Source organism: Pongo pygmaeus, chromosome 21, assembly GCF_028885625.2.
Source record: "Pongo pygmaeus isolate AG05252 chromosome 21, NHGRI_mPonPyg2-v2.0_pri, whole genome shotgun sequence".
Lineage (NCBI taxonomy): Eukaryota > Metazoa > Chordata > Mammalia > Primates > Hominidae > Pongo > Pongo pygmaeus.
In genome coordinates, this window is record NC_072394.2 from 35852921 (window position 1) to 35875702 (window position 22782).

Sequence of the window (22782 nt, forward strand, 5' to 3'; positions counted from 1 at the left end):
ACATACAAGCACTTGCATTTACATGTCATCTACATGTGCACACACTTAGAAACATATACACACATGTTTCAGGTAATGTCTGGGATCAGGCTGGGAATCTAAGGTTCTGTGAGTCTCTGGAAGGACTAATATTACCTCACCTTCACCCTCACAAAAGGCCCTTCCGGGCCGGGCATGGTGGCTCACCCCTGTAATCCCAGCACTTTGGGAGCCCGAGGTGGGTGGATCTTGAGGTCAGGAGTTTGAGATCAGCCTGGCCAATGTGGTGAAACCCTGTCTCTAGTAAAAATACAGCCGGGCGCGGTGGCTCATGCCTGTAATCCTAGCACTTTGGGAGGCCGAGGCAGGCAGAATGCCTGAGCTCAGGAGTTCAAGACCAGCCTGGGCAACATGGTGAACCCCCGTCTCTGCTAAAATACAAAAAGAAAAATTAGCCAGGCATGGCGGCATGCACCTGTAGTCCCAGCTACTCAGGAGGCTGAGGCAGGAGAATTGCTTGAACCTGGGAGGCGGAGGTTGCAGTGAGCCAAGATTGTACCACTGCACTCCAGCTTGGCAACAGAGCAAGACTCCGTCTCAAAAAAATAAATAAATAAATACAAAAATTAGTCTATGAAAAATACAGGCGATGGCTCATGCCTATAATCCTAGCACTTCGGGAGGCTGAGGCAGGCGGATCACCTGAGGTCAGAAGTTCCAAACCAGCCTGACCAACATGGTGAAACCCCATCTCTAATAAAAATACAAAATTAGCTGGGCATGTTGGCAGGTGCCTGTAATCCCAGCTACTCAGAAGTCTGAGGCAGGAGAATCGCTTGAACCCAGGAGAAGGCGACTGCAGTGAGCCAAGATTGCACCACTGCACTCCAGCCTGGGCAACAGAGCGATCGATACTCCGTCTCAAAAACAAAAACAAAAGCTCTCTGTAGAGCATCTGCAAGTGACCTGTGACTCACCAGTTCTTGCCTCATGGTGGCAGGCAAGAGGTGTGGCATCGAGTGAGACCAAGGGATTTGGATGCTGGACGTTAACCAGCCCTCCCAGCCAATGTTGGGCATTTGCTTGGCATTGAACCTAGGCTGTCACTAGGACCCACAGCCCAAGCTTGTAATGCGTATACCACTTAAGCATCACCTCCAACACTGCATATCCCACTTGACCAAATATGCTCCATTCAGCCACCACCATCACTCAGGCATCTTGCAGCTTCCAAAGCAGAAGGGACTACCAGGAATGAGGCAAGTGCCACCCTTTCTGGTTGTGTGATCTCAAGCAGGTTACTCCCCCTCTCTGTCCTCATCTATAAAATGGAGGTGAGCCGGGAACGATGGCTCATGCCTGTAATCCCAGCACTTTGGGAGGCCAAGGCAGGCAGATCACCTGAGGTCAGGAGTGCGAAACCAGCCTGGCCAACATGGTGAAACCCCTTCTCTACAAAAAATACAAAAGTTAGGCAGGGCACGGTAGCTCACGCCTATAATCCCAGCACTTTGGGAGGCCGAGGCGGGCGGATCACGAGGTCAGGAGTTCATGACCAGCCTGACCAACATGGAGAAACCCCGTCTCTACTAAAAATACAAAAAATTAGCCCGGCGTGATGGCGGGTGCCTGTAATCCCAGCTACTTGGGAGGCTGAGGCAGGAGAATGGCGTGAACCCGGAAGGCAGAGGTTTCAGTGAGCCAAGATCACGCCATTGCACTCCAGCCAAGGGCGACAGAGCGAGACTCGATCTCAAAAAAAAAAAAAAAAAAAAAAAAGTTAGCCAGGTGTGGTGGTGGGTGCCTGTAGTCCCAGCTACTTGGGAGGCTTAGGCAGGAGAATCACTTGAACCCGGGAGGCAGAGATTGCAGTAAGCCAAGATCATTGCACCACTGCACTCCAGCCTGGGCAACAGAGCGAAACTCTGGCTCAAAAATAGTAATAAAATAAAATAAAATGAAGGTGAAATAATAGGACTTTCCCATTGGGCCTCTGTGAGAGCTAAATAATATTGCACATGGAAAGCACTCAACAGAGTGCTGGGTACACAGTAAACACTCAGTAAATGTTAGGAGGTATCAGTATTATCAATGAACTGTTAAAGGCTGCTCAGATGTGAAGGATGTAACCTTCCATGGCCCTGATAAAAAGGTTACCAGACATCTCAGAGCTCCAGCAGAGTAGGAAGAGACGAGAAGATCAGTGAGTCCAACAACCTTATCTCACAATGGAGAATCTAAAGGTCAGTGAGGAAAAGGGCCTAGTTCAAAGAGAACCAGGACTGGAACGCAGAGTTCTTCCCCAGACCAAGTTCATCTCCAGATGTGAGCTTCCCAGAGGAAGAAATGAGAAGCAAAGCACACCATCATCTCCATAGCTTCACTCAGGCTTCCAGTCAATCTATTTTTTAAGCACCTACTATGTTCTGGCATTGTGCTGGTCATTCATACAACACAGAGGTGTCTTTCCGTTGGTCCCACCACCTGACGCCAGGGCATCTGTCCATCTGAGTTGCCCCCCACCCCAGCCTTACCTGGGCTCCGGGTCAGTGGGGGTGCACCTCTTCGAGACATATGCCATCTTCAAGGACACGTGTTTGGCCTCGCTGAGGTTCCGGGGTGTGGGGCCAGGGGAGGAAGGCTGCCGCTGAAGGGGTGAGGCAGGAGGTGAGTCCCAGCCGACCGAGGTCCCACCAGCAGAGTTCTTGAAATACGGTGAGACGTCCTTCATATACTTGACTGATTGGGAGAGACATCAGCAGTCACCACTGTGACATGGGCTCCCAGCACATATCACAGTTGTCACTAATTTATTAAGAGTTTAATTTACGTGTCACTATTAGACCCTTAGTAAGCAAGAGTCCAGTAGTGATATTAATAAATTCTTCTAGGTTAAAGTCTCTGACGGGGCAGTGGAGCAGAAAATACTGTATCCCTTCTCTCTATCCCTATATAGAGATAGGGCCCCCCTATATCCCTTCTCTCATTTTCCCCATAGTTGATAGACATACAGCCACCTGGAAGAAAGACTCTATTTCCCAGCCTCCTTTGCAGTGAGGTGTGGCCATGTGACTTTTTTTTTTTTTTTTTGAGACAGTTTCTCTCTGTCACCCAGACTAGAGTGCCATGGTGTGATCGCAGCTCACTACGGCCTCAATCTCCCAGATCAATCAATCCTCCCACCTCAGCTCCCCAAGTTGCTGGGTCTACAGCTACGCACCACCACACCCAGCTATTAATTTTTTGTAGAGATGGGGTCACGCCATGTTGCTGGTCTTGAACTCCTAGACACTGTATACAAGAAGGTAGTTACAAGACTTTCCCAGGCTGGGCATGTTGGCTTATGCCTGTAATCCTAGCACTTTGGGAGGCCAAGGCAGGCAGATCATTTGAGGTCAAAAGTTTGAAACCAGCCTGACCAACATGGTGAAACCCCATCTCTACTAAAAATACAAAAACTAGCCGGGCGTGGTGGCTCGCACCTGTAATCCCAGCTACTGGGGAGGCTAAGGCAGGAGAATCACTTGAACCCGGGAGGAGGAGGTTGCAGTGAGCCAAGATCGCGCCACTGTACTCCAGCCTGGGCAACAGAGCAAGACTCTGTCTCAAAAAAAAAAAAAAAAAAAGACTCCCAGGCTGGGCATGGTGACTCACACCTGTAATTCCAGCACTTTGGGAGGCCAAGGCAGTGTGGATCACTTGATGTAAGGAGGTCAAGATCACCCTGGCCAACAAGGTGAAACCCTGTCTCTACTAATAATACAAAAGTTAGCTGGGCAGGGTGGTGCATGCCTGTAATCCCAGCTGCTCGAGAAGCTGAGGCATGAGAATCACTTGAACATGGGAAGCAAAGGTTGCAATAAGCCAAGATTGTGCACTCCAGCCTGGACGATGAAGTACGACTGTCTCTGAAAAAAAAAGATGACTTTCCCAAGACCTTGTCTCTCTTCTCCCAACAAAGATATACCCTCTATGGGTATATCTATGGGTGCCTGATGCCTGCTAGCCCGTGGGCAGCCTCTCTTCCTCTGCTCTCAACCACACCTGCTCCCAGGGCCATCTGGCTTGCTAGCTATCTGACGTCCGCAGTCAAAGCCCAGCCAACGTGCCCTGTGAGTGGACAGCCTAGGAAGGAGTTAGGAAGTAATTCTTGGCCCACCTCCCTGGAAGAACCAGATAAGAAGCTATTTCTGTCGCAGGAGATGCCTCTGAGGCTCAGATAGGATTCAAAGCAAACGGGGACAAATAAGAGGGAGTTACAAACCCTATTGGGGTTGGGATAGAAGCAATGTTGAAAGAAACCAGGGCCAGGTTTTTTTGGGAGAAGCAAGCCTAGGTCTGACTTTTGGGGACTAGGACTCAAATGACTTATCATCACTGTAGCAATGACTTACCCCAGGACTGACTATTGGATTATGTCTCAAAGGGCAGCAGAAGTGGGACGTGTCACAGCCTACTTGACAGCCAAAAACCATCTCCCCTCTTTTTCCTTTGCTAAGAGAACCCTGAGCCCTAGAGGCTCAGCTTCTCCCCAGCTTAGAGGGAGAATCTTGATTGGTCAAATCTAATCATGATCATTCCATCCTTCTTGCTTGTGATTGGTTTAGAAAGGGGCAAATGATACAGTTCTGGCCAATGAGATGTGAGGAAAAAAACATTGCCTTCCTTTTCTCCTCCGTTAGCCTTTCAAAGTTGCTGGGAGGGAGCTTGTTCCTAGCGCAACGAAAGCCACTTTTTTTTTTTTTTCTTTTTTTTTGAGACAGAGTCTCACTCTGTCGCCCAGGCTGGAGTGCAGTGGTGCAATATTGGCTCACTGCAACCTCTGCCTCCTGGGTTCAAGCGAATCTCCTGCCTCAGCCTCCCAAGTAGCTAGGATTACAGGTGCGTACCACCACACCCAGCTAATTTTTGTATTTTTAGTAGAGATGGGGTTTCGCCATGTTGGCCAGGCTGGTCTTGAACTCCTGACCTCAGGTGCTCCGCCGGCCTCAGCCTCCAAAAGTGCTGGGATTATAGGCGTGAGCCACTGTGCCCAGCCTACTTTTTGACCACAAAGTTTGGGGTCCACACATTGAGGATGGTGAAGCAGAAAGATGGAGAGACCTGAGTTTTTAATGATACCATGAGCCCCTAAATTAATCTTCCCTGGAGCCATGCTGTCTCAAGATGTTCAGGAGGATAACACATTTTCTTCGATGTTTAAACCTCATTGAATTGGATTCCTGTTACTTGCAGTCAAAAGCATCCTGACAAATACAGCCCCCAATGGTGCAACTGCTACATCTCCTTGCTACAAGTGGCCACATCCCTCCCCTGCTCAAAGCCCTGCTCTGGCTCCCCTGCACCCTTCGCCTAATTTCAATGCCCTCTAGGACGTGGGCCCTGCCCACAGGTCCTGTCTTCCTCCCTGGCTTCACTTCTTGCCATATCCCTAATCTCACCCTCTGGTCCAATCATACTAACTACTCACAGGCTGTATGAGCTTCCAAACTTCCACACTATTGAAAATGCAGTTCCTGGCCTTGTGCGGTGGCTCACGTCTGTAATCCCAGCACTTTGGGAGGCCACAGTGGGTGGATCACTTGAGCTCAGGAGTTTGAGATGAGCCTGGCCAACATGGCGAAACCCCGTCCTTACTAAAAATACAGAAAAAAATTAGCTGGGCGTGGTGGCGGGCACCTGTAATCCCAGCTACTTGGGAGGCTGAGGCAGGAGAATTGTATGAAGCCGGGAGGCAGAGGTTCCAGTGAGCCAAGATCGTGCCACTGCACTCCAGCCTGAGGGACAGAGCAAGACTCCGTCTCAAAAAAAAAAAAAAAAAGAAAAGAAAAGAAAGAAAGAAAAAAGAAAAAGAAAGAAAGTAAAATTTAAAAAAAAATTAGCCAGGTGTGGTGACACATGCCTGTGATCCCAGCTACTCAAGAGGCTGAGGCAGGAGGATCCCTTGAACCCAGCAGGCAGAGGCTGCAGCAAGCCATGATTATGCCATTGCACTCCAGTCTGGGTAACAGAGTGATACCCTGTCTCAAAAAAAAAAAGAGAGAAAGAAAATGCAATTCCCTCTGGAGTCAGATGCTCTTGGTTTTGAATTCCAGCTCCAGCACTGTCTAACTGTGTAACCATGGACAAGGTCATTTACCTCTCTGGGCCTCAATCTACTAGTCAATAAAAGATGAATAGGGCTGGGCACAGTGGCTCACGCCTGTAATCCCAGCACTTTGGGAGGCTGAGGCGGGAGGATCACCTGAGGCTGGGAGTTCAAGACCACCTGGCCAACATGGCGAAATCCCGTCTCTACTAAAAATACAAAAATTAGCCAGGCCATGGTAGTGTGCACCTGTAATCCCAGCTACTCAGGAGGCTGAGGCAGGAGAATTGCTTGAACCCAGGAGGCAGAGGGTGCAGTGAGCCAAGATTGTGCCACCGCACTCCAGCCTGGGCAACAAGAGTGAAACCCCATCTCAAAAAATAATAATCAAAATAAAAAATAATAAAATAATAAAAATAAAAGATGAATAACTACAGCCAGACATGGTGGCTCACGCCTGTAATCCCAGCACTTTGGGAGCCTGAGGCAGGCAGACTGCTTGAGCCCAGGAGTTCAAGACCAGGTTGGGCAACATAGCAAAACCTTGTCTCTACCAAAAACACAAAACATTAGCCAGGCATGGTAGTTAGTGCGCCCATAGTCCCAGCTACGCAGGAAACTGAGGTGGGAGGATTGCTTGAGCACAGGAGGCAGAGGTTGCAGTGAGCCAAGATTATGCCACCGCACTCCAGCCTGGGCGACAGAGCGAGACCCTGTCTCAAAAAAAAAAAAAAAAAAAAAAAAAAATTCTACCTCAGAGAGATGTCAGGATTAAATAAAATATTGTAAGGCAGGTGGTGAGTATTAAGGACTCAAGAAATAGGTGTTTCTCACTTATCAGTCTTCCTTGCCCACACTTCCTAGGTCTCTAATTCTGTGTGTTGGGGTTGTCTCCTCCACAAAACTGGGAACTCCTAAAAGAAATGGCAGGGAGCGGTGGCTCATGCCTGTAACCCCAGCACTTGGGAAGCCGAGGCAGGTGGATCACAACGTCAGGAGATCAAGACCATCTTGGCCAACATGGTGAAACCTTGTCTCTACTAAAAATACAAAAATTAGCTGGGCATGGTGGCGTGCGCCTATAGTCCCAGCTTCTCAGGAGGCTGAGGCAGGAGAATTGTTTGAACCCAGGAGGTGGAAGTTGCAGTGAGCTGAGACCATGCCATTGCACTGCAGCCTGGCAACAGAGCAAGACTCTGTCTCAAAAAAAAAAAAAAAAGAAAAAGAAAGAAAGAAACTGGGCTTGCTCTTCAAACCCAGAGTTGGCCAGGCAGTAGCTCACACCTGTAGTCCCAGCACTTGGGGAGGCTGAGGCAGTCAGATCGCTTGAGCCTAGGAGTTTGAGCGCAGCCTGGGCAACATGGCAAAACCCTGTCTCTACCAAAAATACAAAAAACTAGCTGGGCATGGTGGTGTGCATCTGTAGTCCTAGGTACTTGGGAGGGTGAGGTGGGAGGCTTGCTTGAGCCCAGAAGATTGAGGCTGTAGTCAGCCTGGATAACAGAGCAAGACCCGTTTCAAACAAACCAATCAACCCAGAGTCAGTGTTATGTGAATGGAAAAATGAATGCCAGGGCAGGACAGGCTCATTTACCAGGAGGGAAGAGGTGCCATAGCCCAGGAGACAGGCCCAGCTCAGAGGTCACGTCCTCTGAGGTGACCTTCCCAGATGCTCAGTCTGGATCCATCACACCCATCACCTCCGCAGTCCCCTACGCCTCACTCCCCTGTGATTGTCTGTGTAGGGTCTGTGTCCCCAACCAGGCTGAGAGCACTTTGAGGGCAGGGACCTGGTCTGACTCTTCTCTGTGTCCCCAGAATCCAGCAGAGATCTCATACACTATGTGCTCAGCAAATGAACATTTGTCAACTTTGAAGCCAGAGAAACTGCCAGATCCCCTGCTCACCCAGCCATCCCACATCTGGGTCCCCCTCCTTTCCCACAGGAACATGCTATAAATGGACAGCATACCATCTGATGCCAGAATCAGGGCTTGCATTTCACAAACCAAGTGGCCTGTCCCAGAGTGGGGGTGGGGTCCTGGGGGCCCCGGAGTGTGGCCATAAATAGCCCAACTCTGAGGCCTCCTCCCCTCTCTGATTTCTGCCTGAGTCACCCGACAAGGCAGGGTGGGGCTACCAAAGCCTGTGGCTTAGAGAGCTGAGGGCACGACCACAGCCCCGTGGCCAGCATTCTCGAGATCCCAAAGATAGGCCCGGCCACTGCCCCCACCCTCCCCAGCCAAGCCCCTGGCCTGGGAGCCTGATAAGCAGTGACACATGGGCCCTTCCTCCTCAGGGAAGCTGAGGCACCTATAAACAGAGGCCCCAATTTCCAGGGACCTCCAGCTCTGCCAAGGAGGGAAGCCAGGATCTGGCTCTTGCCCCAAAGAGCCAGGAATAGATTCCACTGGAAACACATGGAAGAGAAACAGGGCAGGATCACTCACCAGGCCCAGTATAAGTGGACTGGGGGTCACATATGCGTTGCTGAGAGAAGGGAACACATCTGTTTGGGCAACAGGATCTCCAGTACTTATCCCAGTAAATGTCTGTGACTGAATGTCCTGGCTAAAGGGAAGCCTGTCCTCTAAGCTCAAGCTGTTCCTTGTCTGTTCAGTGGGTGGTCATTTACTTACCCCTGCTTGAAATTAGATGATAGAGCCATTTGTTTACTAGCCCATGGCCTTTCTCCCCTAACCAGAATGTCAGTTCCCTGAGAGCAGGGGCTACCCTGTTTTCCAGTTCACTAGGGTATCCTCACCATCAAGAATAGTACCTGACGGCCGGGCGCAGTGGCTCACATCTGTATTCCCAACACTTTGGGAGGCCAAGGCGAGCGGATCACCTGAGGTCAGGAGTTGGAGACCAGCCTGACCAACATGGTGAAACTCTGTCTCTACTAAAAATACAAAATTAGCTGGGTGTGGTTGTGCATGCCTGTAATCCCAGCTACTTGGGAGGCTGAGGCAGGAGAGTGGCTTGAACGAGGGAGGCAGAGGTTGTAGTGAGCCAAGCAAGATTGTACCATTGCACTCCAGCCTGGGCAACAAGAGTGAAACGCCATCTCAAAAAAAAAAAAAAGAAAGAAAGAAAAAAAGAAAATAGTACCTGACATATACCAGGTAAGCAGTAAAAGAAATCTGGGCCAGGCACAGTGGCTCACACCTGTAGTCCCAGGACTTTGGAAGCCTTAGGTGGGAGGATTGCTTGAGCCCAGGAGTTTGAAATCAGCCTGGGTGACATAGGGAAACCCTGTCTTGAAAAAATTGAAAAAAAAAAATTTCGAGACAGGGACTCACTCTCGCCCAGGCTGGAGTGCAGTGGTATGATCACAGCTCACTGCAGTCTTGACCTCCTAGGCTTAAGCGATCCTCCCACCTCAGCCTTCCCAGTAGCTGGGATCAGAGGCTCATGTTATTATGCCTGGCTAATTTTTTTATTTTTTGTAGAGATGGGGTTTTGTCATGTTGCCCAGGCTAGTCTCAAACTCCTGGGCTCAAGCAATCCACCCACCTCAACTCCAGTGTGCTGGGATTACAGGTATGAGCCACCGTGCCTGGCCTACAAAAAAATTTTTAAAAACTAGGCCGGGCACAGTGGCTCATGCCTGTAATCCCAGCACTTTGGGGGGCCGACGCGGGCAGATCACGAGGTCAGGAGATTAAGACCATCCTGGCTAACACGGTGAAACCCTGTCTCTACTAAAAATACAAAAAATTAGCCAGAAGTGGTGGCACGCGCCTGTAGTCCCAGCCACTCGGGAGGCTGAGGCAGGAGAATCACTTGAACCCAGGAGGCAGAGGTTGCAGTGAGCCGAGATCACGCCACTGCAGTCCAGCATGGGTGACAGAGCGAAACTCCATCTCAAAAAAAAAAAAAATTAGCCGGGCATGGTACAGCACACCTGTAGCCCCATCTACTCAGGAGGCTGAGATGGGAGGATCACTTGAGCCAGGGAGGTCAAGGCTGCTATGATCATGTGACTACACTCCGGCCTGGGTGACAGAACAAGACCCTGTATCTATAAATAAGTACATAAGTAAATAAAAGAAAAAAATGTGTTAGATGAATGAACACTGAAAGGCCTGGGGCTTCTCAGTGTGGAGCAAAAACATTGAAAGTAGGTCCGGGGCCGGGCATGGTGGCTCACGCCTATAATTCCAGCACTGTGGGAGGCCGAGGCAGGGGGATCTTTTGAGCCCAGGAGTTCAAGACCAGCCTGGACAACATAGCGAAACCCCATCTCTACTAAATATACAAAAAATTAGCCAGGTGTGGTAGTGTGCAGCTATAGTCCTACCTACTAGGGAGGCTGAGATGGGAGGATTACTTGAGCCCGGAAGGCAGAGGTTGCAGTGAGCCATGATTGTGCCACAGCACTCCAGCCTGGGCCACAGAGTGAGAACCTGTCTAAAAAAAAAGGAAAGAAAGAAAGTGGGCCCTGGAGTGAGGCAGGCTTGTAATAACGTCCTTGCTCTGTGACCTTGGACAAGTGACTTGACCTCTGCGAGCCTCTGTTTCCTTATTTTAAAAATGGAAGGGCCGGGCACGGTGGCTCCTGCCTATAATCCCAGTGCTTTGCGAGGTCAAGGCAGGCAGATCACCTGAGGTCAGAAGTTCGAGACCAGCCTGGCCAACATGGTGAAACCCTATCTCTACTAAAAATACAAAAAAAAATTAGCCAGGCATGCCTATAATCCCAGCTACTTGGGAGGCTGAGGCAGGAGAATCGCTTGAATCAGGAAGGCAGAGGTTGCAATGAGCCAAGATCGCACCATGGCACTCCAGCCTGGGTGACACAGCAAGACTCCATCTCAATCAATCAATCAATCAATAAAACATTAAAAAAACAATAAAGGTAAAAATAGAAGTAAAATATATCTACTTTAAAGGGTATTAAAAGATTCAGCTGGGCCAGGCACGGTGACTCATGCCTGTAATCCCAGCACTTTGGGAGGCCGAGGTGGGCAGATCACCTGAGGGCAGGAGTTTAAGACCAGCCTGGCCAACATGGTGAAACCCTGTCTCTACGAAAAATACAAAAAAATTAGCCAGGTGTGGTGGCACACGCCTGTAATCCCAGCTACTCGGGAGGCTGAGGCAGGAGAATTGCTTGAACTCAGGAGGTGGAGGTTGCAGTGAGCCAAGATCGCCCCACTGCACTCCAGCCAGGGTGACAGACATCTCAAACAAACAAAAAAAACAAAAAAACAAGATTCGTCTGGGCTCAGTGGCTCACACCTGTGAGCACTTTGGGAGTCCAAGGCAGGGAGATCACTTGAGCCCAGGAGTTCAAGAGCAGCCTGGCCAACATGGCAAAACTCCGTCTCTACCAAAAATACACAAAATTAGCCAGGTGTGGTGGTGCACACCTGTAATCCCAGCTACTCAGAAGGCTGAGGTGGGAGGATCACTTGAGCCCAGGAGGTTGAGGCTAAAGTGAGCTGTGATTGTGCCACTGCACTCTAGCCTGGGTGACAGAGAGAAACCCTGTCTCAAAAAAAAGAAAAAAAAAAGCCAATTTAAAAATAAATAAATAAGTGAAAGATTCAGTACCTGTAAAGCACCTTCTCCTGCCTGGCATAGAACAGGGTTGTCTGGAGACAGCAGTGTGGTTATGATTTCTGCTGTTGTTCCTAGTGTGACAGTATAAGGGGATAGGCATGTAATGTGGTGACAGACAGACAAGGATTTGAATCCAGGCCCCGTACTATCACTTGCATGAGGCAAGGTCTCTCTGAGCCTCAGTTCCTTTGCTTATATAATGGGCACTGATATGTCAGCCCTCAACTTTAACTTGAGGATTCAAGTTCCGGCTGCCCACCCATCCACCCAGGATGGTGTGAAGAGAACTTGGGATTCCACAGGCTCTGGAAGGGATGACCTTTAAGGTCTTGCTGGTCTAGCAAGGCTGAACTATAAATAGTTCCCAGACTCTGGCAGGCCCTGTAACAGGGATGACCAGCAGAGCCCAGGGGTTGCCACATTTTGGGGGATAAAATCTCACCTTACCACACCCTTGAGTAGTACAGGGGTTACAACCTATACAAGATCCCAAAAGCATGTGACCCTTTTGACCTAACAGCAACCCTTCCAGGAACCACCCTTCAGATGAGTGCTCACAGGTGCACAGAAGGCTTATAGCACTATAAGGCTAGGGACAACTTGAATATTCATGAGTAGGGGCTGCTAAAAACAAGATGTGAACTCCCTGACTGGCAGACACTCACTACTCAGTCTTGTTCATAGCTATATCCCTGGTGCCTGCATCTAGTCCTGGCACAGAGCAGGGGCTCAGTAAATATGTGTTACATGAATGAACAAATCCATGGGATTTTTTTTTTTAATCTGTAGACATGGGGTCTTGCTATGTTGTCCAAACTGGAGTGCAGTGGCTATTCACAGGTGCATCATAGTGCACTCCGGCCTTGAATTCCTAGCCTCAAACAATCCTCCAACCTCAGCCTCAGGAGTAAATAGGACTACAGATGTGTAGTCCTCCAGCCCAATAATGGGACATCACATAACCATTAAAAAGAATGAGGGGCCAGGCACAGTGGCTCACACGTGTAATCCCAGCACTTTGGGAGGCCGATGGTGGGCAGATCACCTGAGCTCAGTAGTTCAAGACCAGCCTGGGCAACATGGCGACATCCCATCTCCACAAAAAGCACAAAAATTTAGCTGGGTGTGGTGGTGTACACCTGTAGTCCCCAGCTACTCAGGAGGCTGAGATGGGAGGATCGCTTGAATCCAGGAGGTCGAGGCTGCAGTGAGCAATGATTGTGCCACTGCACTCCAACCTGGGAAACAGAGTGAGACACTGTCTCAAAAAAATTTTTAAATAAAAAATATTAAAAAGATAAAAAGGAATGAGACTTACATGTTCTCAACTTATTACGTAATAAAAGCAAATATGGAAACTTTCTGGAAGAAAATGTGTGAAAGTATCAACACTGGTTATCTCCATAAGATGATCCCTTTACACTCTCTTGTTGTTGGTAATTTTTTTTTAAGAGACAGTGTCTTGCTCTGTTGCCCAGATTAGAGTACAGTGGCATAATCATAGTTTGGGTACAGCCTTGAACTCCTGGGCTCAAGCAATCCTCCTACCCAGCCTCCTGAGTAGCTGGGATTACAGGTGCACAACACTATGCCCAGCTAATTTTTAAAAAAAATTTTGGCCAGGCGCAGTGGCTCACGCCTGTAATCCCAACACTCTGGGAGGCTGAGGCAGGTGGATTGCCCGAGGTCAGGATTTCGAAACCAGCCTGACCAAGACGGTGAAACCCTGTCCCTACTAAAAATACAAAAATTAGCCAGGTGTGGTGGCAGGCACCTGTAATCCCAGCTACTTGGGAGGCTGAGGCAGGAAAACTGCTTGAACCTGGGAGACAAAGGTTGCAGTGAGCCAAGATCGTGCCCCTGCACTCCAACCTGGGCAACAAAACAAGACTCGGTCTCAAAAAAAACAAAAATTTTTTGTAGGCCAGGCACAGTGGCTTATGCCTGTAATCCCAGCACTTTGGGAGGCCTTAGGCAGATCACCTGAGGTCAGGAGTTTGATACCAGCCTGGCCAACATGATGAAACCCCACCTATACTATATACAGAAATTAGCCAGGCATGGTGGCACATGCCTGTGATTCCAGCTACTTGGGAAGGTGAGGTAGGAGAATCGCTTGAACCCAGGAGGTGGAGGTTTCAGTGAGTCAAGATAGTCCACTGCACTCCAGCCTGGGTAACAGAGTGAGACTCCACCTGAAAAAAAAAAAAAAAAAATTGGGCCAGGCATAGTGGCTCATGCCTGTAATCCTAGCACTTTGGGAGGCCGAGGTGGGTGGATTATCTGAGATCAGGAGTGGCAAAACCCCGTCTCTACTAAAAATACAAAAATTAGCCAGACATGTTGGCGTGCGCCTGTAATCCCAGCTACTTGGGAGGCTGAGGCAGGAGAATTGCTTGAACCCAGGAGGCAGAGGTTGCAGTGAGCCAAGATCACACCATCACACTCCAGCCTGGCCAACAAGAGAGAAACTCTATCTCAAAAAAACAAAAACAAAACAAAAAAAATTGTAGAGATGAGGTCTTGCCATGTTTCCTAGGCTAGTCTCAAACTCCTGGTCTCAAGGGATCCTCCCACCTCAGCCTCTCAAAGTGCTGGAATTATAGGCATGAGCCACTTTTTTTTTTTTTTTGAGACAGGGTCTCACTCTGTCACCCAAGTTGGAGTGCAATGGCACAATGTCAGCTCACTCCATCCTCCACATCCCAGGCTCAAATGATCCTTCAGCCTCAGCATCCCAAGTAGCTGGGACTACAGGAATGTGCCACCATGCCTGGCTAATTTTTGTAATTTTTTTTTTTTGGAGAGATAGGGTTTCGCTCTGTTGCTCAGGCTAAGCTGGATATTTTTGAATGAGTACGTATTACTTTTTAAATTTTCTAAAAAATCTAGTTTATTTTTCAAAAATATACCACCACATACCAAGCCATACAAGGCAGGGTTCAGAGATAATGCTCACATCAACTCGGAAGCCTAGATTCAGGGTTCCAGAATCTTAGTAATGGGAGAAAGCAGTACTTATTGAGCGCCCACTATATACTAGGGCCAAGCTCAACTCTCTCAAACACACATTCACCTAATTTCACCAATTTGATAAGATGAATTAATATCCTTATTTATGTTTATTTTTATTACTTTTTTATTTTTTTGAGACGGAGTCTCACTCTCTCGCCCAGGCTGGAGTGCCATAGTGTGATCTCAGCTCACCGCAACCTCCACCTCCTGGGATCAAGCGATTCTCCTGCCTCAGCCTCCTGAGTAGCTGGGACTACAGGCACGCGCTAAATTTTGTATTTTTAGTAGAGATGGGGTTTCACCATGTTGACCAGGCTGGTCTTGAACTCCTGACCTCAGGTGATCCACCCGCCTCAGCCTCCCAAAGTGCTGGGATTACAGGTGTGAGACACCGTGACCAGCCATAGTATCTTTATTTAATGGGTGAGTAAACTGAGTCTCAGAGAGGTGACATAACCTGTAGTGCAGACAAGTATTTAAGAAAATGAGTTTTCGCCGGGTGCAGTGGCTCACACCTGTAATCCCAGCACTTTGGAAGGTCGAGGAGGGCAGATCACCTGAGGTCAGGAATTTGAGACCAGCCTGGCTAACATGGTGAGACCTCGTCTCTACTAAAAATACAAAAATTAGCCAGGTGTGGTGGCACACATCTGTAATCCCAGCTACTTTAGAGACTGAGGCAGAAGAATCACTTGAACTGGGGAGGCGGAGATTGCAGTGAGCCAAGATCGCGCCACTGTACTCCAGCCTGGGCAAAAGAGCGAGACTCTGTCTCAAAAAAAAAAAGAATATGGGTTTTCAGCCAGGCACACTGGCTCACACCTGTAATCACAGCACTTCAGGAGGCTGAGGCAGGAGAATCACTTGAGTCCAGGAGTTTGAGACCAACTTGGACAATATAGTGAGACCCTGTCTCTACAAAAAATCAAAACAATAATAGCTGGGTATGGTGGTGCACACGTGTAGTCCCAGCTACTGGAGAGGCTGTGGTGGGAGGATCACTTGAGCCCAGGAAGTCGAGGCTACAGTGAGCCATGATCATGCCACTGCATTCCAGCCTGCATGACAGAGTGAGACCCTGTCTCTTACAAAATTTTTGTTTTTGATTAAAATGTATATATATGAGTTTTGGCATGTGAAAGACCTGAGCTCATATTCCATCTCTGGCACACTGTGACCTTGGGCAAGTAATGTCACCTCTCTGAGCTTCAGTGTTCTCATCTATACAATGAATAATGTACCTAATTCACAGGGGTGACATTGAGGATTCAATGAAATAACATAGGGAAGGGCCGGGCACAGTGGCTCACACTGTAATCCCAGCACTTTGGGAGGCCGAGGCGGGTGGATCACCTGAGGTCAGGAGTTCAAGACCCACCTGGCCAACATGGTGAAACCCCATCTCTACTAAAAATACAAAAAATTAGCCAGGTGTGGTGGCACGCGCCTGTAGTCCCAGCTACTCGGGAGGCTGAAGTAGGAGAATCGCTTGAACCAGGGAGGTGGAGGTTGCAGTGAGCCGAGATCGGGCCACTGTACTCCAGCCTGGGCAACGGAGCGAGACTCCATCTCAAAGAAAAAAACAAGCATAGGGAAGGGACTTAACATAGTAGGTGCTCATGGTGTTGAGCACAGTGTGGATGCTCAATAAGCAGCAGATGCTACCATCCTGATTATTATCACTATTATTTCCTCTACCACCAGCAGCAGCCAGGGTCACACAGCTCATCAGGGCCAGAACCTGCCTCCAGAGGCCCACAAGGCATTTTAATCAAGGTCCGGGGAACAGGCCAGGGCTGGATTAAGCTAAGTTTTGTTTGTGGGGAGTCACATGGTCCAAAGCTATGTGTGTGCGCAGCCAAGTAAACTTTTCCTTGAGAACAATGGTCAGAACAACAGGTCTTTGCGGCCGTGGGAGAACTGAACAGGAGCTCCATTCATGCCCTCTTCCTGGGACAGGGGTCCCTCCAGCATCTCTGGGGCACAGCATGACTCAGCTAAGTTGAAATAGGGTGGCCCCAAATTAGCTACATCCATGAATGACATCCCGCTTTTGACAGTGGTGATGCATCAAACCAGATCAAAGGCAGGACACCTGGCAGTGGCCATCTTCCTGGGAAGAGCCAGTAGGGAGCTGGCCTTAGAGTTCTGAGGACTCAGAACAGAAAAGCTCAAGAGTCAGTCAAGCTCAGCATGATTCTCAAGTCCCATCTTAAACATTTAGGAAAGTCAACAGCAATTGAAAAGGTGAAAGGTAAAGTAGAAAGGGTCCAAGATATACCCCGCTGATCAGTCTCCAAACACTCACCAAGATCTAATGTATGTTGGGCTCAGTGCCAGACCTGGGGGCTCAGAGACAAGCTACACGTGGTTCCTGCCCTCAAACAGCTTCCAATTTACTAAAGAAAACAATAACAGGATTAGGCGCAGTGGCTCATGTCTATAACCCCAGCACTTTAGGAGGACTGCTAGAGCCCAGGAGTTCAAGACCAGCCTGGGCAACACACGGAGACCCTGTTTCTATTAATTTTTTTTAATTAGGCAGGTGTGGTAGCACATGCCGTCATCCCAGCTATTTGAGAGGCTGAGATAGGAGGATCACTTGAGCCCAGGAGTTGAGGCTGCAGTGAGCTGCGATCACACCACTGTGCTATAGGCTGGGCAACAGAGTGAGATCCTAAATAAATAAATAAAAGCCTGATCTCTATGAGGGCTATACCTTCCTTACTTTATATAAAGCACTAAAATGCACTTTATTAATTTTTTTGGTTTTTTTTGAGATAGAGACTCACTCTGTCACCCAAGCTGGAATGCAGTGGTGCAATCTTGGCTCACTGTAACCTCCACCTCCTGGGTTCAAGTGATTCTCCTGTCTCAGCCTCCTGAGTAGCTGGGATTACAGGTGCCTGCCACCACGCCCAGCTAATTTTTATATTTTTAGTAGAGATGGGGTTTCACCATTTTGGCCAGGCTGGTCTCGAACTCCCAACCTCAGGTGATTCACCCACCTCAGCCTCCCAAAGTGCTGGGATTACAGGCATGAGCCACCTTGCCTGGCCTTAGTATTATTTTTTGGTTTTTGTGGGGTTTTTCTTTCTTTTTTTTTTTTTTCTTGAGATAGAGTTTTGCTCTTGTCACCCCAGGCTGGAGTGCAATGGTTCGATCTTGGCTCACTGCAACCTCCACCTCCCGGGTTAAAGCAATTCTCCTACCTCAGCCTCCCGAGTAGCTGGGATTACAGGCGCATGTCACCATGCTCAGCTAATTTTTGTATATTATTAGTAGAGACGGGGTTTCACCATATTGCCCAGGCTAGTCTCGAACTCCTGACCTCAGTTGATCTGCCTGCCTTGGCCTCCCAAAGTGCTAGGATTACAGGCATGAGTCACCGTGCCCGGCCAGCATTATTTTTAATGCATGACAGGCTCACTGTTGTCACAGTCCTGCCAGCCACACTGGAATGGGAGGAGGGAAGGGTGTTTTCCTTGAGGCTGTCCCTCCCTCTTCCCCCAGGCCTGGCCTCCAAGGGCCCAGGCTGGCCCTGGCTTGAGGTCTGCACACACAATGGGCCTCTCTAAGCAGCAGACAGACACATGTTGGCTGCCAGCTTGGGCCCAGACTGTGGTCACAAACACAACCCTCTAGCTGAGAACAGGATCCGGACATTTCTGCAAACCCCTGATCTAGTAGAAGAAATGTTCTAGGATGCAGGTTGGGGTTGCTGAGGCTCAGCTGAGCCCTCAACTTAGGCCAGGAAAGTAAGGCTCTAGCTGACACCTGGAGTTTGCTGGTAATGCTTGTTCTCCCAGGACATTCTCAGGGGATTCACTACCCACTGAGCTGCAAAAATATCCAGTTGCCTTGCCAAGTTCACATCCAAAAGACAGGCCATCCTTCTATGGCCCCTTGGAGGCATCCTCAGTAATGGGATGTGAGTAGGGAAATGCTGAACAATGTGGCCAGTGATTGGACTCCAGGGGAACCTAGGCCCAGAGAGGGTCCCAGGAACCCTGGCTGCTCCAGACTGGTGCAACTGCCAGGCCCGGACCTTCTCCACTCTCCAAAGTCTCAAGGACCAGCCACAGCCCAGCATCCTCCTATCCTTCAGACCTCTCTGATCAGTCTTGCCATTCAGAGATTCCTGACTCCAGTGCCTTCCACCACTCCTCCTCCCCTCTTTGTGCTATCTTGAGTGGAATGACCTCCTTCCATGAGATCTTGGGCCAGGAGAATAGGTCGAAAAAGACTTCAACTAAGGAAAAGCGGGAAAAACATGAAGGCCACACTCTTCTTTCTCTTACCCAGGCCATAGGCAGGGTTCACCAAGGAATGATCTTGTCCTGTGAAACGTCTCAGAGAATATAAGAGCAGGGGCCCCTCAGTCCTGGGATGATACACATGTTACTTCTCTACTGCATCTGTAGTAGACATTGCTAATCAATTCCAGCTCCTTTCTGCTGAGCCCAGACAAAGCCTCCCAATCCTTCCAAATATGGAACTCACAGAACTACCAGTGGAGCTGACACTTACACTCTTTTTTTTTTTCCTACAGAGATGAAATCTCACTGTGTTGCCCAAGCTGGTCTCGAACTCCTGGGCTCACGTGATCTGCCCACCTAAGCCTTCCAAAATGTTGGGATTACAGGCGTGAGCCACCACGCCTGCCTGAAGCTGCCACTCTAAATAAAATCTATTGATCACCTCTGATCTAGCCTAACTTCAATAGGAAAACTGAGGCCCCTAGAAGGCAAGGGTCTTACCCAAGGCCAAACAGAGATTTATTGCAGAGCAGACAGGATTTCAGGCACCAGCTTTTTTTTTTTTTTTTTTGAGATGGAGTCTTGTTCTTGTCGCCCAGGCTGGAGTGCAGTGGCACAATCACGGCTCACTGCAACCTCCGCCTCCCGTGTTCAAGCGATTTTCCTACCTCAGCCTCCTGAGTAGCTGGGATTACAGGCGTGCGCCACCACGGCTCAGCTAATTTTTGTACTTTTAGTAGAGACGGGGTTTCGCCATGTTGGCCAGGCTGGTCTCAAACTCCTGGCCTCAGGTGATCCACCCGCCTCAGCCTCCCAAAGTGCTGGGATTACAGGCGTGAGTCACCACCGCACCTAGCTACCAGCTTTTAAAGAGTTTCTGTAGGCCAGGCATGGTGGCTCATGTCTGTAATCCCAGCACTTTGGGAGGCCCAGGCGGGCAGATCACTGAGGCCGGGAGTTCGAGACCAGCCTGGCCAACATGGCAAAACCCTGTCTCTACTAAAAATACAAAAATTAACCGGGCCGTGGTGGTACACACCTCTAATCCCAGCTACAGGACTGAGGCAGGGAATCGCTTGAACCTGGGAGAAGGAGGTTGCAGTAAGCTGAGATCGCACTACTGCACTCCAGCCTGGGCAACAGAGTGAGACCCTGTCTCAAGAAAAAAACACAGTTTGTGTAGAGGAGATAGTGTTTATGTTTTGTCTCCCCTACCACATGATGAGCTCCTTCAGGAGAGGCCCTGGGTGTGGTTTAGCTTCTGACCCTAATATACACACCAGGGACACAGTAGGTGTCCATGAATGTTTCTTGGCTTAGTGAGGAGGAATGGATGACATGAGTTAGAGGAAAGGCTTGAGTATTCGCTCCTAAAGTGAGAAGATGCTTCAAGGTCACACATTTACAGATACTACCATCTCAAAATGACATACATGGGAACCCAGACAGATACATTCTTAATCTAAAGATGAGGAGGTGGGCCGGGCGCAGTGGCTCACGCCTGTAATCCCAGCACTTTGGGAGGCTGGGGCGGGCAGATCACGAGGTTAGGAGATCGAGACCATCCTGGCTAACATGGTGAAACCCTGTCTCTACTAAAAATACAAAAAATTAGCCGGGCATGGTGGCGGGCGCCTGTAGTCCCAGCTACTCGGGAGGCTGAGGCAGGAGAATGGCATGAACCCGGGAGGCGGAGCTTGCAGTGAGCCATGATCCCACACTGCACTCCAACCTGGGTGACAGAGCGAGACTCTGTCTCAAAAAAATAAATAAATAAAAATAAAAAATAAAGATGAGGAGGTGAGGGGACCTCCGTGTGAATGTGGATTTGAATTGTGTCTATAGCAGAAATTTTACCATAGACTAAACTTTCAAACAACAGAAGCTAAAAGAGCTTTCAAGTCAACTAAAATATGACATTTCGATGAATGTCAGTGGTTTCAAACCGCATTGCTGACTATAAATATCAAAGTAATGAGGCATGTGGGGAAAGTCTCTTAAATCCATATCATTTATATGGCATTCTATTATTTAACTTTGCCATTAAAATATGATTGATACATTTAAGCTTTTAAGGATCAACACTCTAGAGTCAGCTTTTTTTAAGTATCAAAAAAATGCATCTAGACTGGGCACTGTGGCCTGCAATCCCAGCACTTTGGGAGACTTAGGTGGGAGGATCCCTTAAGCCCAGGAGTTGGAGACCAGCCCGGGCAACATGGTGAAACCCTGCCTCTACAAAAAATTGGCTAGGTGTGGTGGCTCACGCCTGTAATCCCAGCACTTTGGGAGGCCGAGGCAGGCAGATCACGAGGTCAAGAGTTTGAGACCAACCTGGCCAATATGGTGAAACCCTGTCTCTACTAAAAATACAAAAAAAAAAATTAGCCAGGCGTGGTGGTGCACACCTGTAGTCCCAGCTACTCGGAAGGCTGAGGCAGAAGAATCACTTGAACCTAGAAGGTGGAGGTTGCAGTGAGCCAAGATTGCGCCACTGCACTCCAGCCTGGGTGACAGAGTGAGACTCCATCTCAAAAAAAAAAAAAAAAAAAAAGGCCAGGTGCAGTGGCTCACACCTGTAATCCCAGCACTTTTGGAGGCCGAGGCAGGTGGATCACAAGCTCAGGAGTTTGAGACCAGCCTGGCCAATATGGTGAAACCTCATCTCTACTAAAAATAAAAAAATTAGCCAGGCATGGTGGTGGGTGCCTGTAATCCCAGCTACTCGGGAGGCGGAGGCAGAAGAATTGCTTGAACCCGGGAGACGGAGGTTGCAGTGAGCCGAGATCATGCCACTGCACTCCAGCCTGGGCAACAGAGTGAGACTCCATCTCAAAAAAAAAAAAAAAAAATTAACCAGGCATGGTGGCATGCATCTGTAGTCCCAGCTATTCAGGAGGTTGAGGTGGGAGGACTGTTTGAGCCCCGGGGGGTGGAGGGTGCATTGAGCCAAGATCATACTACTGTACTCCAGCCTGGGTGACAGAGCAAGACCCTGTCTCAAAAAAAAAAAACAAAAAAACAAAAAAAAAAACAAGAAAAAAAAATGCATCCATGGCATTTAAATAGATATACCTAAAATATAAAATAAAATTTTATATTTTATTTTATTTATTTAAATTTTATTTTGTTTTATATCTGGGTCAACCAAGGACCCAGAACCTATTTGCTTCTGTGGCCTCTTGGACACTCCTTTAGGGAAACCAAGGCAACCCACCAGGATTTGGGCCTGGGACTCAACTCAGCAGCTTCTCTGGCCGTGTTATTCTCCATCAGCCCCCGCCACCTCCCTGTGCCTGTTCTGGGCCATAAGCCAGAGACACATTCCTCAGGCCCCCACGGGCTTCCAGAGCTGACAGAGTTTGAGGAAAGGGCTGAGCAAAGCAGAAACCTCTTGAGAGACATGGCACAAGACGGTCATGGGACAACCTCAGCAGGAGGCCTATAACAACTGATGGGGAAACTGAGGCCCACAGAGGGCAAGGCTCCCACCCAAGACCACACTGTGAGGGAACAGTGGAGAAAGCCATTCAACCAAGGTTCCCCCACAAAACTCCTCTCTGATCCTGGCTGGAAGGATTTGATGTCCTACTCTATAAAAGCCAAGGCTTCCGGGCGTGGTGGCTCATGCCTATAATCTCAGCACTTTGGGAGGCTGAGGTGGGTGGATCACCTAAGGCCAGGAGTTCAAGACTAGCCTGGCCAACATGGCAAAACCTTGTGTCTACAAAAATAAAATTAGCTGGGCATGGTGATGCACACCTGTAATCCCAGCTACTTGGGAGGCTGAGGCAGGAGGATCGCTTGAACCCAGGAGGCAGAGGTTGCAATGAACCAAGATCATGCCACTGTATTCCAGCCTGGACAACAGAA

At 48.9% G+C, this 22782-nt stretch overlaps 1 protein-coding gene across 4 annotated transcripts in view; it reads right to left on the reverse strand.

The window, feature by feature from the left end:
• Positions 1-22782, reverse strand: part of SNTA1 (syntrophin alpha 1) — a 35620-nt gene that overhangs the window by 7269 nt on the left and 5569 nt on the right. For all 4 annotated transcript variants that reach the window (XM_054467084.2, XM_054467086.2, XM_054467085.2 and 1 more), the window contains exon 3: positions 2514-2718. In XM_054467084.2, coding sequence (XP_054323059.1) covers positions 2514-2718 — 205 coding nt within the window. The remainder of the gene's footprint in view (positions 1-2513; positions 2719-22782) is intronic.